This window comes from Hakea prostrata, chromosome 1, assembly GCF_041222555.1.
Source record: "Hakea prostrata isolate BN-2017 chromosome 1, UWA_Hpros_2, whole genome shotgun sequence".
NCBI classification, from domain to species: Eukaryota; Viridiplantae; Streptophyta; class Magnoliopsida; order Proteales; family Proteaceae; genus Hakea; species Hakea prostrata.
In genome coordinates this window covers 22,894,560-22,907,415 of record NC_142600.1, presented here as the reverse complement: position 1 = coordinate 22,907,415, position 12,856 = coordinate 22,894,560, and the positions used below count along the sequence as shown (strand labels likewise).

Below are 12,856 nucleotides of genomic sequence, written 5' to 3'. Positions count from 1 at the left end.
AACTTATAATAAAACCAGTTTATATCTTCAGAAAAAAAAAATTTGAAAATCAATATATCTGATACTAAAGATGACTAGATGATATTTGCATAAGTTAATATTACTCCCTCACATCTACACCTTTGGTTTAACTTATGCCACCATAATTTGTGTTCCATACTTAATAATCTTAAGGGGTTAGCTTAGTTGGTAAAACACCAACGTCTCAAAGTATGAGGACAAGAGTTTGAATTTTCTTGGGACTGAGAGCGAATCCACTATATGTTTAAATTATATAGTCGAGATACATATAAACTGGTCCAGATAAACTTCAAAATCCCGCAAAAAAAAAAAAACCCAATCTCACCAAACTTTAATTAAAAAAAAAAATATTGATAATAATAGTTTAATAATAAAATTTAGTGAGTCAGTAAAGTGGTCCTAATATTCTCATTTGATCTTGGCGAAGTTTCAGTTGAGCAATTTGATGTTTTTCAAAGAATTCTATATATGATTTATGTTTAATTTATAAGTTTGATGGATGACCAGCCAGTCCATATGCTCCGCTACAAGATGGTCAAAATATAAATTGAAACCTTTATCGATTTGACATCTATATATATATATATATATATAAAGATGATGGAGAGACCAAAAACAAACTAATAATACCTTGTGCATGCATTCACTGTTTGAAACACTCAAATACAATTTTTGCTTAAATAGTTCTGTTTCACAAAAAGATGGCGATTGATTCTAATTTTTTTCATAGAAATATTGTCAATTTAAATTTTCAAAATCATATTTATCTTCAAATATCTAGGAGAAGATTTTTACACATCATCACTTTGAAAATAAATTCCACACCTTCTCATATGTCATTGTTCCCCTGAGGGGGTGTGTGTCATAGATGCTATTCCTCTTAATTATTTTATTTTTAAAAATTTCATTTAAATGTTAAAACTACATTTAACAAGCATATGGAATCCTCTCCTAATCATAGAAAATATAATTAATTTCTAGTGATTACTTATATTATTTATATATATGTTCTTATCATCGTCTCTTCGTCGAAGTATATGTTATGTTTAATTTGAATGATCAACTTGTGACCAAGAAGTTGATAAAAAATCTCTATCAATCCAACTATGTAGAGTATCAATGGTTAGTTGAAACCATAGATTAATTATTGGGTATGCACCCAAAATTAATTTAATGAAAGACTAGTTTAGCAGTTAACATTAGTTAATGGAAGTCAACTGTAATTTGCTACTTCATTTGAATAGAAACTATTGATATAACAATTGACTGATATATAATAGAGCAACCTGATATAATTATTAGATGCAGTAGGAATTAATTAAAGATTTACCAGATTTTTTGGGGTCCATTAAAAGATATCTAGATGATTAGCTTGAAAAATTAATCTATATACAAACCCTAATGCATTCCACCATTAAAGCTTAGAATGAATTGCCAACTGGTGTTTGCAGATTAAAATATATCTGTGACATTAAATTATATTTGAAGCTTTCTTTCTTCTTCTCTTTTTCCCTACCCAACTGCCTTCACAAAGAAATGTATAGAGAGAGAAGCAGTTTAGGTGTTCTCTTTTTTTATGGTAAATGAAATCATAAGGCATTACTAGGGTTTGAGTAGCATTTTATAAAGATATAAATCTTGGGAATAGGATCTGGAAGAAAGAGATTTTGAATTCCTTACTTTCAGGCAATTGCAGGCATCGAACAAAGCATCTTCTGTGTTTGATTACATGTTCCATTAAAGAAGCAAGTTCGATTCTAATAATCTTTTTCCACTCTCATGATGTTCATCCATGTTCTTAATGAAGATACTTAGTTACTTACTCTTAGGCATTCTTTATGTAAAACATAGAATATAGAATATAGAACTATTAGTATGCTTGAGAAAAATATGTCTAGAATGATTATATGATCTTTTAATCAGATGATCAGTTGTTTATTTTATTGTATTTTCATCTTCTTTTAAGAAACTAGACATGGAGAGTTCTGATCATTAGGTCAAGCTAATGATCGAAATAAATTATGACATTCTCTATATAAGGATCATACATAATAACATTAAATCATGATTTATAATATAATACGCTTGTTCAAAATCTGAAATGCCCTATATAATTCCCAAAAACTAACACCAATATGACCCCTAAAGGTTTGTAATTAGGCTTCTGATTTTTGGGCCCACATCCAGGCCCAAATGTACTGTCATCATTCAGGTCTTGGACCGAACAAGATTCTTTTTAGGCCCACCAATTCTGGCCCACCTAACCCATTAGCCTCTGTTCCTAAAATCTCTCACTTTCCCTCTTTTGGGCCTGTGGGCCCTTCTCTGGGCCCAATGGCCCATGCCCCTGATCCTCGGTCCCAGCCCTTCTTTCCCTCTCCTCTAACCCCCAGACTTCCTCTTCTGAAACCCCCTTTCCCCAGCTTTGGGATGTTGAGTATGGCTCATGCTTCACATCGAGTTGCCGATGGACACAAGGTCCCCGGAGCCTGTAGACAATCCATGTTTTTTTGCGCCTCGGAGTTTCTTTACAGTTTGGGCTTTGAGCCCATGAATAGTTGTGGCTTAGGGTTTCTAAACACATGTGTATATATATATATATATATATATATATTATCTTGTAACAAAACATCTGATATAGTTGTTTTGAGAATAATATCGTGAAAAACCTAATGTGAGACGTAGCCTCACATTGAGGTGAACCAGGGTAAAATCAGTGTCTCTTTCTGTCTTGTTTCTTTTCGATTGTGTGTGATTGATCGCTCTAATCCTAACACAAATCGTAGGAGAAGTAATTGATCTACTAGAGGCTGTCACCGCCTCAACAAAGACTTCGTTGTTGAGCTCCAATCTCCGAAGTCGAAGAAGAAGAAAAATAAGAAACGTTAGTCTTTGCTGTGTTTTGCCTAGGCTCTCTGGTCTGGACCCTTTAGTGTCTTTTTTTTCTTCTATCTTGTGTTGCTTTGCTTCCTCCCTTTTAGTTAATGAATTTCTTGTTCATCATCCAAAAAAAAAAACACTTCCTTTGGGCCTGGCCGCGTCTTTTCGGGCCGGGCTCATGGATGGCCCCCTCTCCTAGCTCTTTCGTGGGCCGCCCTTCTGGGGCCCTTGAGCAATGTGAAATGAATAAATCTCTCACTATCAAAAGGGGAAGAAAAGAAAAAAAAGAAGAAGAAGGGAAAAGTAATGCATGTCTAAATCTTAATTGGAGTTGTGAGTCATCATTTAAGAAACCATTTTCCAATAGATGCATTAGTTCTTAAATCAATTACAAAATCCATTGACCTCAGGTTGAAGGTGATATTAAAAGAAATGCAGTTCCCCAAAGTCATGTTTCCGTTGGTGAAAATATAAAGTTAATCTGAGTTTGAAACTGAGAAATCTGACTAGTTAAGTAAGCCTCTTAACTGACAAGTCCAGGGTCTAAAAAAAAGGAAAACTTGGCATTTTGTCATGACATAAAGAATTACAGAAGGAAAGATGCGGGGTTGCCAATGGTAGTTTAGTTGAGTGGTGAACAACCCATATTCCCATGGGGAGGTCTCGGGTACACAACCTAAATCCAAATAGATAACTAGTGATAATCAGTTCGACTGTAACAAAGTCTAGGTTGTAATCTTCATATTCAGAAGAAATGATGCCATCATTTTGACCTAGTACAAATAAGAAAGGAGGAGGAAAGAAAGGTTATTTTCAATGAAGTGAGCCCTAAAACCCTTCTGTTCTAATAGTCTCTAATGATTTGATACCATACTATTTTCATGGTTCAATATGCCTAGCAGTTTATACAAGAATGAATTGGTGTTCTACCCAGAAAGGGGGAAGGAAAAAAAGTGAGCAACTTTCTCAGGTAAATATATTTGTATAACACAAAAATGGTGGAGACATAAAAAGGGAAGGTTCAGTACAAACTAGAATTCTAAACATAAAAGGATTCTAGAATCTTTAAGATCAAGCAAACAAGGCATGACTATCAACTTGATGCTCTGATTGCTCTCCTCCATTGTCTACTAGGTTTTCTCTTCCATAATGCTGTCACTAGGTTTTCTCTTCCATAATGCTGTCATGTGTGAGAAGAAACTTTATCCTCATCAATGATGAAATCACAATAATTGATGGGTTTATAAAAGCTTTTCTAGAAGATCTTTGTATCTGTAATTACTTTATATTTTATCAGGATGAAAACAAATGAAATTTCCTCCCAAGGTCCCGCCATTATAATTCAGGAAGGAAGAGAGAGAAAAATAAAATAAGAGCATATCAATTACAAGCTTTTTCCCCCCTTACTTTTTTCTCGATAACTTCATAAAATATTGTATTGTGAAATGATTTCACATTTATATCTCTATCTCAGGAAGTGTCAACAAAATGTGATGTCATCTTGACCACCGAAAAAAGAGTGTAGATGTCTAGGCGACATCTTGACAACTATGATTATAAAGCTATCAACTATCACTAATTTGTAGAAATGAATCAGATTTGTGTTATGTTTAATAAAAAGAGAAGTTCCTGTCTGGTTATTCAGGGAACCCTCCTCATGCAGCTCTAGTATGTATGCTATGTGGAATTCTAACAGGGGCCTAACTAACTACTGTGGAAGGTAATGTCAAGATCTAATTGAAAAGTCAAGAATAGTGAGAAATGCTAGTAAAATTAAAGAAAAATGTGGCTTCAAAATTTCATGAATGGCTACTCCAAACAGAATCCCATCTATCCAATGGTGGAAAAATGTGACAACAATTTTTGGTTTTAGCTCTGCTGTCAAGCATAGAAAATGACAGTGACAATGACATCCATGAAAGCAGACATGAAGTTCAACCTTAAAGGAATCTTTGCCTCTTTCTGAAACAACAAGATATCAATTCAACTCAAGGTATAAAAAGAGAAAATAATTTATAGTCATTGTTGTCATTTCCATTCTGCCTTATTTTGAATTGTGCTTAAAAGTCACTACTCTCAATGAAAGCAGCAGCAAGCTTAGACAACAATTAAAATGCAACTTGCCATGTGCTGGATCTTGGAACAAATGCATCCAAAAGAAAAATGGCTTTCTATGGCTCTTAGACAACAAAAAGGTAATCAAATTATCAGCATTTCAACATTATACCGACACATATAAACAAAATACGGGAATCAAGTGTCCCAGCATATTGAAGATTGCATCTTCCTATTCATCCAAAAAGGAGAAAAAGAAAGACTGCACCTTCTCGGTCATCTCCCCCACCCTCTTCCGCTTCCTGGGTTTTGGTAATAAGATACTTCTAATCACCAAAAGACAATGACTATCTTTAACTCTCATGTCAACCTTCATGCTGCAGTAAGATACCTGGAAGCCAAATGAAAAGAAGTTGAACTAGGTTTTGCTCATGTTAATCCATAAGATAATAATCAGTTGAAAATCAGAACAAAAGGGTGTTGTGATGATGAACACTGGCCTTGCCCCATAGTTTGCTAGAAAGAGGAGACAGCAGAGTTCATTAGAAGCAAAATTATTTTTCTCCTAAAACCAATGTTGCATTACACTCTCAATACCATAAATATGCTTTTAAGTCAGTTTTCATCTCCCTATTTATTTAAGATAAAAAGAGGCAGTCTTGAGTTACTAACAAATAAAACATTGAAAGCTGGAACTAAGAAAGATCAACTATAGCAAAGATCAGATCATTCAGAGGGGAAAAAATAAGAAAATATGCATCAAGATTTTGTTTTTTTTTTGGGTTGGGGGGGGGGGGGCAGTGCATTGAGGATTATCAAACTTCACAAATTAATAATGCAATCCATTAGAACATAACAGAAAAGATTAACTCAAGTAACAGTAGGACTGAACTGGGGTAGTGAAAATTGATAATATGGATACACAACAAAAAGTGATAATTTAAGGTATCAAAGCTCAATTTCATCTATATCTGAATACTTTTCCTGTTATCTATGTTTTCAATTCCCTAACTTATGAGACCACAATGCAGCCAAGGAACTTTTGAATTCTCACTAATAAAGAATGTGAGAGTTCACAACCTTTCCAATGTATTCAGTAGCTAGTTACATGACTCATTTTAGTATGAGTCATTCTTGCCTACTACAAGTAGCAAGTTTTTATTTGAATTGTTGTCACTTCCATGCTGCCTTATTTTGAATTGTGCTTAAAAGTCACTACTCTCAATGAAGCAGCAGCAAGCTTAGACAACAACTAAAATGCATCTTGCCATGTGCTGGATCTTGGAACAAATGCATCCAAAAGAAAAATGGCTTTCTATGGCTATTAGACAACAAAAAGGTAATCAAATCATCAGCATTTCAACATTATACGGACACATACAAATAAAATACAGGAATCTAGTGTCCCAGCATATTGACGATTGCATCTTCTAATTCATCCAAAAAGGAGAAAAAGAAAGACTGCACCTTCTTGGTCATTTCCCCCACCCTCTTCCGCTTCCTGGATTTTGGTAATGAGATACTTCTATTCACCAAAAGACAAGGACTATCTTTAAGTCTCATGTCAACCTTCATGCTGTAGTAAGATACCTGGAGCCAAATGAAAAGAAGTTGAACTAGGTTTTGCTCATGTTAATCCATAAGATGATAATCAGTTGAAAATCAGAACAAAAGGGAGTTGTGATGATGAACACTGGCCTTGCCCCGTAGTTTGCTAGGAAGAGTAGGCAGCAGAGTTCATTAGAAGCAAAATAAATTTTCTCCTAAAACCAATGTTGCATTACACTATCAATACCATACATATGCTTTTAAGTCAGTTTTCATCTCCCTAGTTTATTTAAGATAAACTGAGGCAGTCTTGAGTTATTAGCAAATGAAAAATTGAAAGCTGGAACAAAGAAAGATCAACTATAGCAAAAGATCAGATCATTCGGAGGGGGCAAAATAAGAAAATATCCATCAAGATTTTTTTTTCTTTGTGCCTTGAGGATTATCAAACTTGACAAATTAATAATGCAATCCATTAGAACATAACAGAAAAGATTAACTTAAGTAACAGTAGGACTGAACTGGGGTAGTAAATTTGATAATATGGACATACAACAAAAGTGATAATTTAAGGTATCAAAGCTCAATTTCATTTATATCTGAATACTTTTCCTGTTCTCTGTGTTTTCAATTCCCTAACTTATGAGACCACAATGCAGCCAAGGAGCTTTTGAATTCTCACCAATAAAGAATGTGAGAGTTCACAACCTTTCCAAAGTAGTCAGTAGCTAGTTTACATGACTCATTTCAGTATGAGTCATTCTTGTCTACTACAAGTAGCAAGTTTTTTATTTGAACAGAAGTTCAATAATTCCACTATCTGGCTCAATGGAGTTTTGAATAAGGTTCTTGGGATTTTGGACCATCTCTTGCAAGTCATCTAAGAAACCACAAACATTAATGGTCATGAATAAGATTTTCAATTATCACTCTTATTTTGACCCGATGCACCATAATTAATGTTGGGGTTCAGTCTTCTTACAATCAAATGGCAAATGTGTCACCAGTTGATGTTTAACTATTATACAATGTGCTCTACAGCACAGACATGCATACTGGTAGAAGTAAAACAAGTCAAAAACAAAATAACTTTGGATTGTTAAAATTTGGGTGTTATCTAGGTGATTTTCAGCTCAAAAGAAGTTTGAAACATGGAATCTGTATTTCTTATAATGCTTTGGAACTATTTATTTACATTCAAAATTTGCCATACCTTACAAGCAAAATACCATTGGTAACTGTATTGTACATCATATAACACTTCCAAGCGCCAAACTCTGCATCCAGATCGTGTCAAATTGCAGGAATGTCCAGAAACTACAATCAACAGTGATAGTTTCACCATTGCCCATTATTCAACATCGATAAGTCACAGAATATACAAAAATCAGTGTTTTAAATGCCATTCCACACAATCTTCAATATCAAAACTGCTTGCACAATCCAATAAGGCATTTTGCTGGTGCTCATAACGGCATATGTAGTTCAAACCAACAAGTAGCTCACAGATTGCTGCCTCTGTCTTTTCCCTGTCAGAAAAATACAATGTCTGGACCAGAAGAACATTTGTCCTCTTAACAATTTGCTGCTGCTCAAAATTGCGTTCTGTTTGCCATCTGATCATGTTATGTGCCAGAGGCGCAAGCCATCTTAGTATTTTTTCAAGCGTTTCTTTCCAATCATGAGCAAGGGGAGCATCATATATGGCCAGATTCTTAACATAAGACTTGAGACTCGTTCTCAATGACATTCTTAAGCTCGTTGGCAGCATCTGATATAGATCATCTCTGGCTTCCTCACCAACTAAGTGGGGATAGCGAAGCAGCTTCTCAATGACAATTATGACATTCGCATAATGCAAAGCAAGAGCAGAGCCTCCAATTGTGGAAGGAGTGGCATTTATCATTGACCTACTCTTGTGGCAAAATACTGATCTGCTAGGCAAACTACAGCTGGACTGCCTCTGATCTCTGCTTAAAGCAGCAGTTTCAGTTTGACCTGAGAAACCAATTCGATACGGATGCTCCCTCCTTAACCCATTTCCAGCATTGTAACTAGCTGAAGATTGACTATTGTGGTCCTCATGCCCATAGTCATCATCCAGCATTGAAGCTGAACTACTCAAACTAAGGCATTCCATGAAGAGCTTCCCAGGATTAGCCCCACATGGAAAAAAGAAATCTTCATCACGAAAAGAAATTTCACTTCTCTGTGACACCAGCCTCGACCTAGCAGTTGTCACATTTGTCGCCCCTGCAACTTTCTCAATAGGCCCTGATTTATGAAAAATGCTCTTGCTTGAAGCCGGTTGTAACAGTTCAGAAGCCGGCTTAAATTGACGCCGTGCGTCCATCTGAGCGGAAAGTTGTTGACTCTGATCCTGAGCAGGGGATGAACCTTCAGTTCCGGTAGAGGATTCTGTCCCGAGAACAGAGAGGCCAGGCCTTGGAAGAGATTCACGAAACACAGTACAGAGCCTAGCATATATTGTACAAATCGTCCTCGCCAACAACCCTACAATCTTATCGTATGTCTGGTTCCACAGCGAAACGTCCTTCAGATGCCTAACATCCTGCCTCTGCCAGATCACCTTCTGCTCAAAAGCCCGGCGGCTTTCCTCGTGTTGGGTATTCTGGAATTTCTTTGTCGCCTGCTCCAACTCGTTCAACACCTCCATCTCAATATAAAGATTCGAAGTTGAAGTCACGTACCTCTCCATCTTTTTAACCATCCCATCCATGTCCTTAACCAAGAAGCTGAGTTCCCTCACATCAATTACTCCAGAGATAATGTCAGCATAAACATGCTCGAAACCCTGCAATGCATGCTCAGTGCACCTCTTCCCCAATCTAGAAATAGCAGCAGCTACACGGTTAAGGTCGTCAAGCTTTTCAGCTACAGCGAGCTCGAGAAGGTAAGACTCGTCAGAGGAGACAAGGTTTCTTACTCCTTCAGACTTGAGAATCTCGTTTTTAAGCCTAGAAACCTCCTGATCGGTTAGGGATTTGTGAAGGTGGAGAGTTTTCGACATTACATTTGCAACTTCGAAAGAGAGAATGCCAATAGTCTCTTTCTGTTCTGGCTTTTTGTTGTTCTTTCTCTTGGAAGTGTCGAGAGAAAGAGCATGCTTGAGATTGTGACTTACCTGGTTCCCCATCTTTAGAATCCAAGCCTCTGCAACCATTGCCGCCGCTATTTTAGCCGCAACAAGATCAGAGATCGGAAGTTGTACAAGTGTAAGACACTGGAAAAAAATCCAAAATTCTTCTTCGGTACTTACACCTTCCAAAACGCGCTCGTCGGCGAGAATCACTGAAAAATGACAAAAAAGACAAGAATCCCCGTCGCAATATTGAAATTCGAAGCTACGAAAGGCGGTTCAAAAACGCCTTGTTGTCCGTAGATCTGAACCAAGCTTCTCGAATCCCGTAGCATTGACTGTAAAAAAGAGAATCTCTTGAGAATTACAATAGATAGACCATCCATATAATAGTGAACTAAAACCAGAGAAATTGAAAACTCCAAGGCTTCCATTGATGGCCTTCGGAATCCTAGCCGCTTTTATTAATCAGAACACTCACCATTACAATTTTCGATAATTCATAGTACCGCAGGAGGAAATCAAAATGAGAATTCGTCGAGCACAGCAGAAAGAAGCAAGAAGCAAAATTCCTAAAACCTAAAAACAGCTTTAGTGAGAACTCATCGCTTCCCCCGGGCGACTTTTGTGGGAGAAAGTTGCAACAAAGCTGAGACGACAAAGAAGAAGTTCTCGGAGTTTAAAAAAAGCTTCGTTTTTCGTCAAAGGGCAAAAAGGCGCATTGACGCAGGCGTGGAACCTCTGCAATCGATTAAATGAACAGACGAGAGTGGCTGAAAGAGAAAAGTTGCAATTGGAGGGAAATAATAGAAATCAATAGGGACGCCAACACTGGCAACACAGACGCTAACGCAAAAGCAAAACGCAATCGCTTGTTTTGTTATCCTCTACCGTACCCTTCCTATTAGTGTTATTCACACCGAAGCCCTTCTTCTTAGCCTATGGATATCTAACAAAACAGGGACGAAAGTGGGAAAAGAATAAATTTCTGTCTTTGCTTGGGAATCCAAACGAGAATGCTTAACTGGAGAATCAAAGTTCCGTAACTACCGGAATTGAATCAGGTTTGTCAAACCTTCATGATTTAATTAATTTTAAATTAATTAAAAAGTAAAGAGAAATGGCACGTGAGAAATGGAAGGCCAAGATCTAATGGTGGTGGAGATAGTGGGGGTCCACTGGTGAGGTGAGATCCTGATCGTTGATTATCCATTGAATGGCATTGAATGGGGAAGGAGGTCAGCATGATTTCAACTAGGCATCATAAATGTAAAGAAGGGTCTCCAAGTGTACAACTAACTGGTGGAGGAGGAGGAGGAGGAGCAATGCAACTGCATCACCTTGTGTTCACCTACTTCTCTTGAATATAAATAATTATCATTCATTTAACCTTACCTGCCCACTACTCCAACCAACCCACTTCATGGGTAATTTATAACAACACTCCTAGTGCCAACTCTGGCCTTGATAACCACTTCCTATATGGTTAGTTGTCCATGTCTTTGCTATTGCTAGCTAAGCTACAAATAGATGTGTTCAAATATTGGGTGCACCCAAATTTTTGTTTCAGGTGGGCTCAAAGTGACTTGTGTCAGGTAGGCTGTAAGAGAGAAAAGTTGAGTGCACCGTGCATCCAAGTGGAAGAAATCTAATTCCCAAATAAAATCATTGTGGTCCAGTGGAATTCTAAAACTATGGTGTCATCCTCTTGTTCAAACTAATCAAATTGATGGATAGACATGTCCAATTGGACAAGTAATAGTTTATTTTTTTATTCAAATGTTTTTTTTTGGGTAAATAAAAGTAGGATGCACTCTTGCGTCCCCGCTAGGCAATTTTTGAACTTTCGAGTTCGACCTATGTAAACATTAGCCTTATAAGCTACCGGTGCAAGCACTAGCCCCATCAATATAGCCCACCAGAGACTTAGTATAATCCACAGATGCTGATAGTAATCCCATGCCCAGACCAAAGAGCACACAATTGCCCAATATAATTCAAAGTTTTTCTTAATCAAACTTAGTCCGTGTGGAAAAAATCCTCACACACTGTGGCACCCATTTATCCAATTTATCTTTATCATAAAAAATAAAAATGTTTCAGCACGATAAAATATCAAAATATAAGTGCAATTTTTCTATGGGCAATTTGGTCAAAGAAAAAGAAATTGGGTACCAAAATCAAAGCTAAGATGTTCAACGGCTCAAATCTCCAGTTTCATATTCTTTGATGAAAAGAGAAAGACAAGAAAATAACAAGAATGTGAAAAGTTGAAATTGACAAAAGCAAAAATTTCATGAAAAGCATAAGAAACCCAATGGTGGGAGTTGGTACGTTTTGTGTTTTATTTATATATCTAAAGAAATTTATCAATCAAGGACCACAGACACGACAGTAGAGTAAAATCCCATAATCCAAACCGACACATACAAACAATAGAAAGAAAAAGTGACGAGAATCTTCTTGTCTTTTAAAAAATGAGACAAAGAGAAAACATAATTTGACTCAAACACCCATTTAAGGTACTGACAAATGTATCTTCCTTTTTTACGGTTGACGAGAGCAATTTGGAAAAGGAAGCCAAGTCGATTGGCAACTTCAAAATTCAAATCTCATTATAATTTTATTTTGTAAAAATTTTAGGTCGCAAAAAAACATACTTATCTTGGAACTTTTTAAATTGGCAGTCGCCTTTTTTGGGTGCTTTTCTTTTTTAGTTCAATCAAAAAAAAATGACGAATATATAGTTAATTGGATTATTTTATCTCTTATGACATAAAATGACAAATGAATAAAGAATAAATTCAAATATGAGGGAAGAAGATAGAATTTAGATATTATCGAAGATTGTTCAATCGGTAATGATCGACATCTTTTAGTAAAGAGGTCAAGGGTTCAATGTTCCTTATAGCATGTGTAATATTTCATACTCTTAATATAAACTATCAATTCCCAAAAAAAAAAGAGATAAAATTTAAGATTTTATTTTATTAAAGGCAACACGGTAAATCATGAGATTTAAGGATAATTTAGGAATTATAAATTTATTTGACTATAACTTGACAAATTTGTTAAGGGTCTCTTTGGTTATTTGAATCTAGAGATTTCAAATTCCTGGATTCATGAAATTGAGAGATTTCATTTTTTTGCTTAAAAACGTAAATTAAGTCATTCTTGGGTATTGGATGGATTACATCCACCATAAGTATAAAATTGCTAAAATTGCGGATTCATGCAAAGTAAACCAATAGA

General features: G+C 36.1%; 1 protein-coding gene across 3 annotated transcripts; it reads right to left on the bottom strand.

Annotated features, from left to right (window-relative positions):
• Positions 1-5,036: 5,036 nt before the first annotated feature.
• On the bottom strand, positions 5,037-10,422 carry LOC149028333 (plant/protein (DUF668)). 3 transcript variants are annotated; one of them, XR_016169955.1, is made up of 3 exons: positions 10,086-10,422; positions 7,718-9,942; positions 5,037-5,347 (listed from the first exon to the last, which is right to left on the bottom strand). XR_016169955.1 is itself a non-coding variant. In XM_089135898.1 (2 exons), the coding sequence occupies exon 2, from the start codon at positions 9,686-9,688 to the stop codon at positions 7,892-7,894; it is 1,797 nt and encodes a 598-aa protein (XP_088992024.1). In that variant the 5' UTR covers positions 9,689-9,942; positions 10,086-10,422; the 3' UTR covers positions 6,558-7,891. The 3 variants fall into 3 exon arrangements, 1 of the variants encoding a protein (XP_088992024.1); XR_016169954.1 differs by lacking the exon at positions 5,037-5,347 and adding an exon at positions 5,737-6,546; XM_089135898.1 differs by lacking the exon at positions 5,037-5,347 and having other exon boundaries at positions 6,558-9,942.
• Between the last annotated feature and the right edge of the window lie 2,434 nt (positions 10,423-12,856).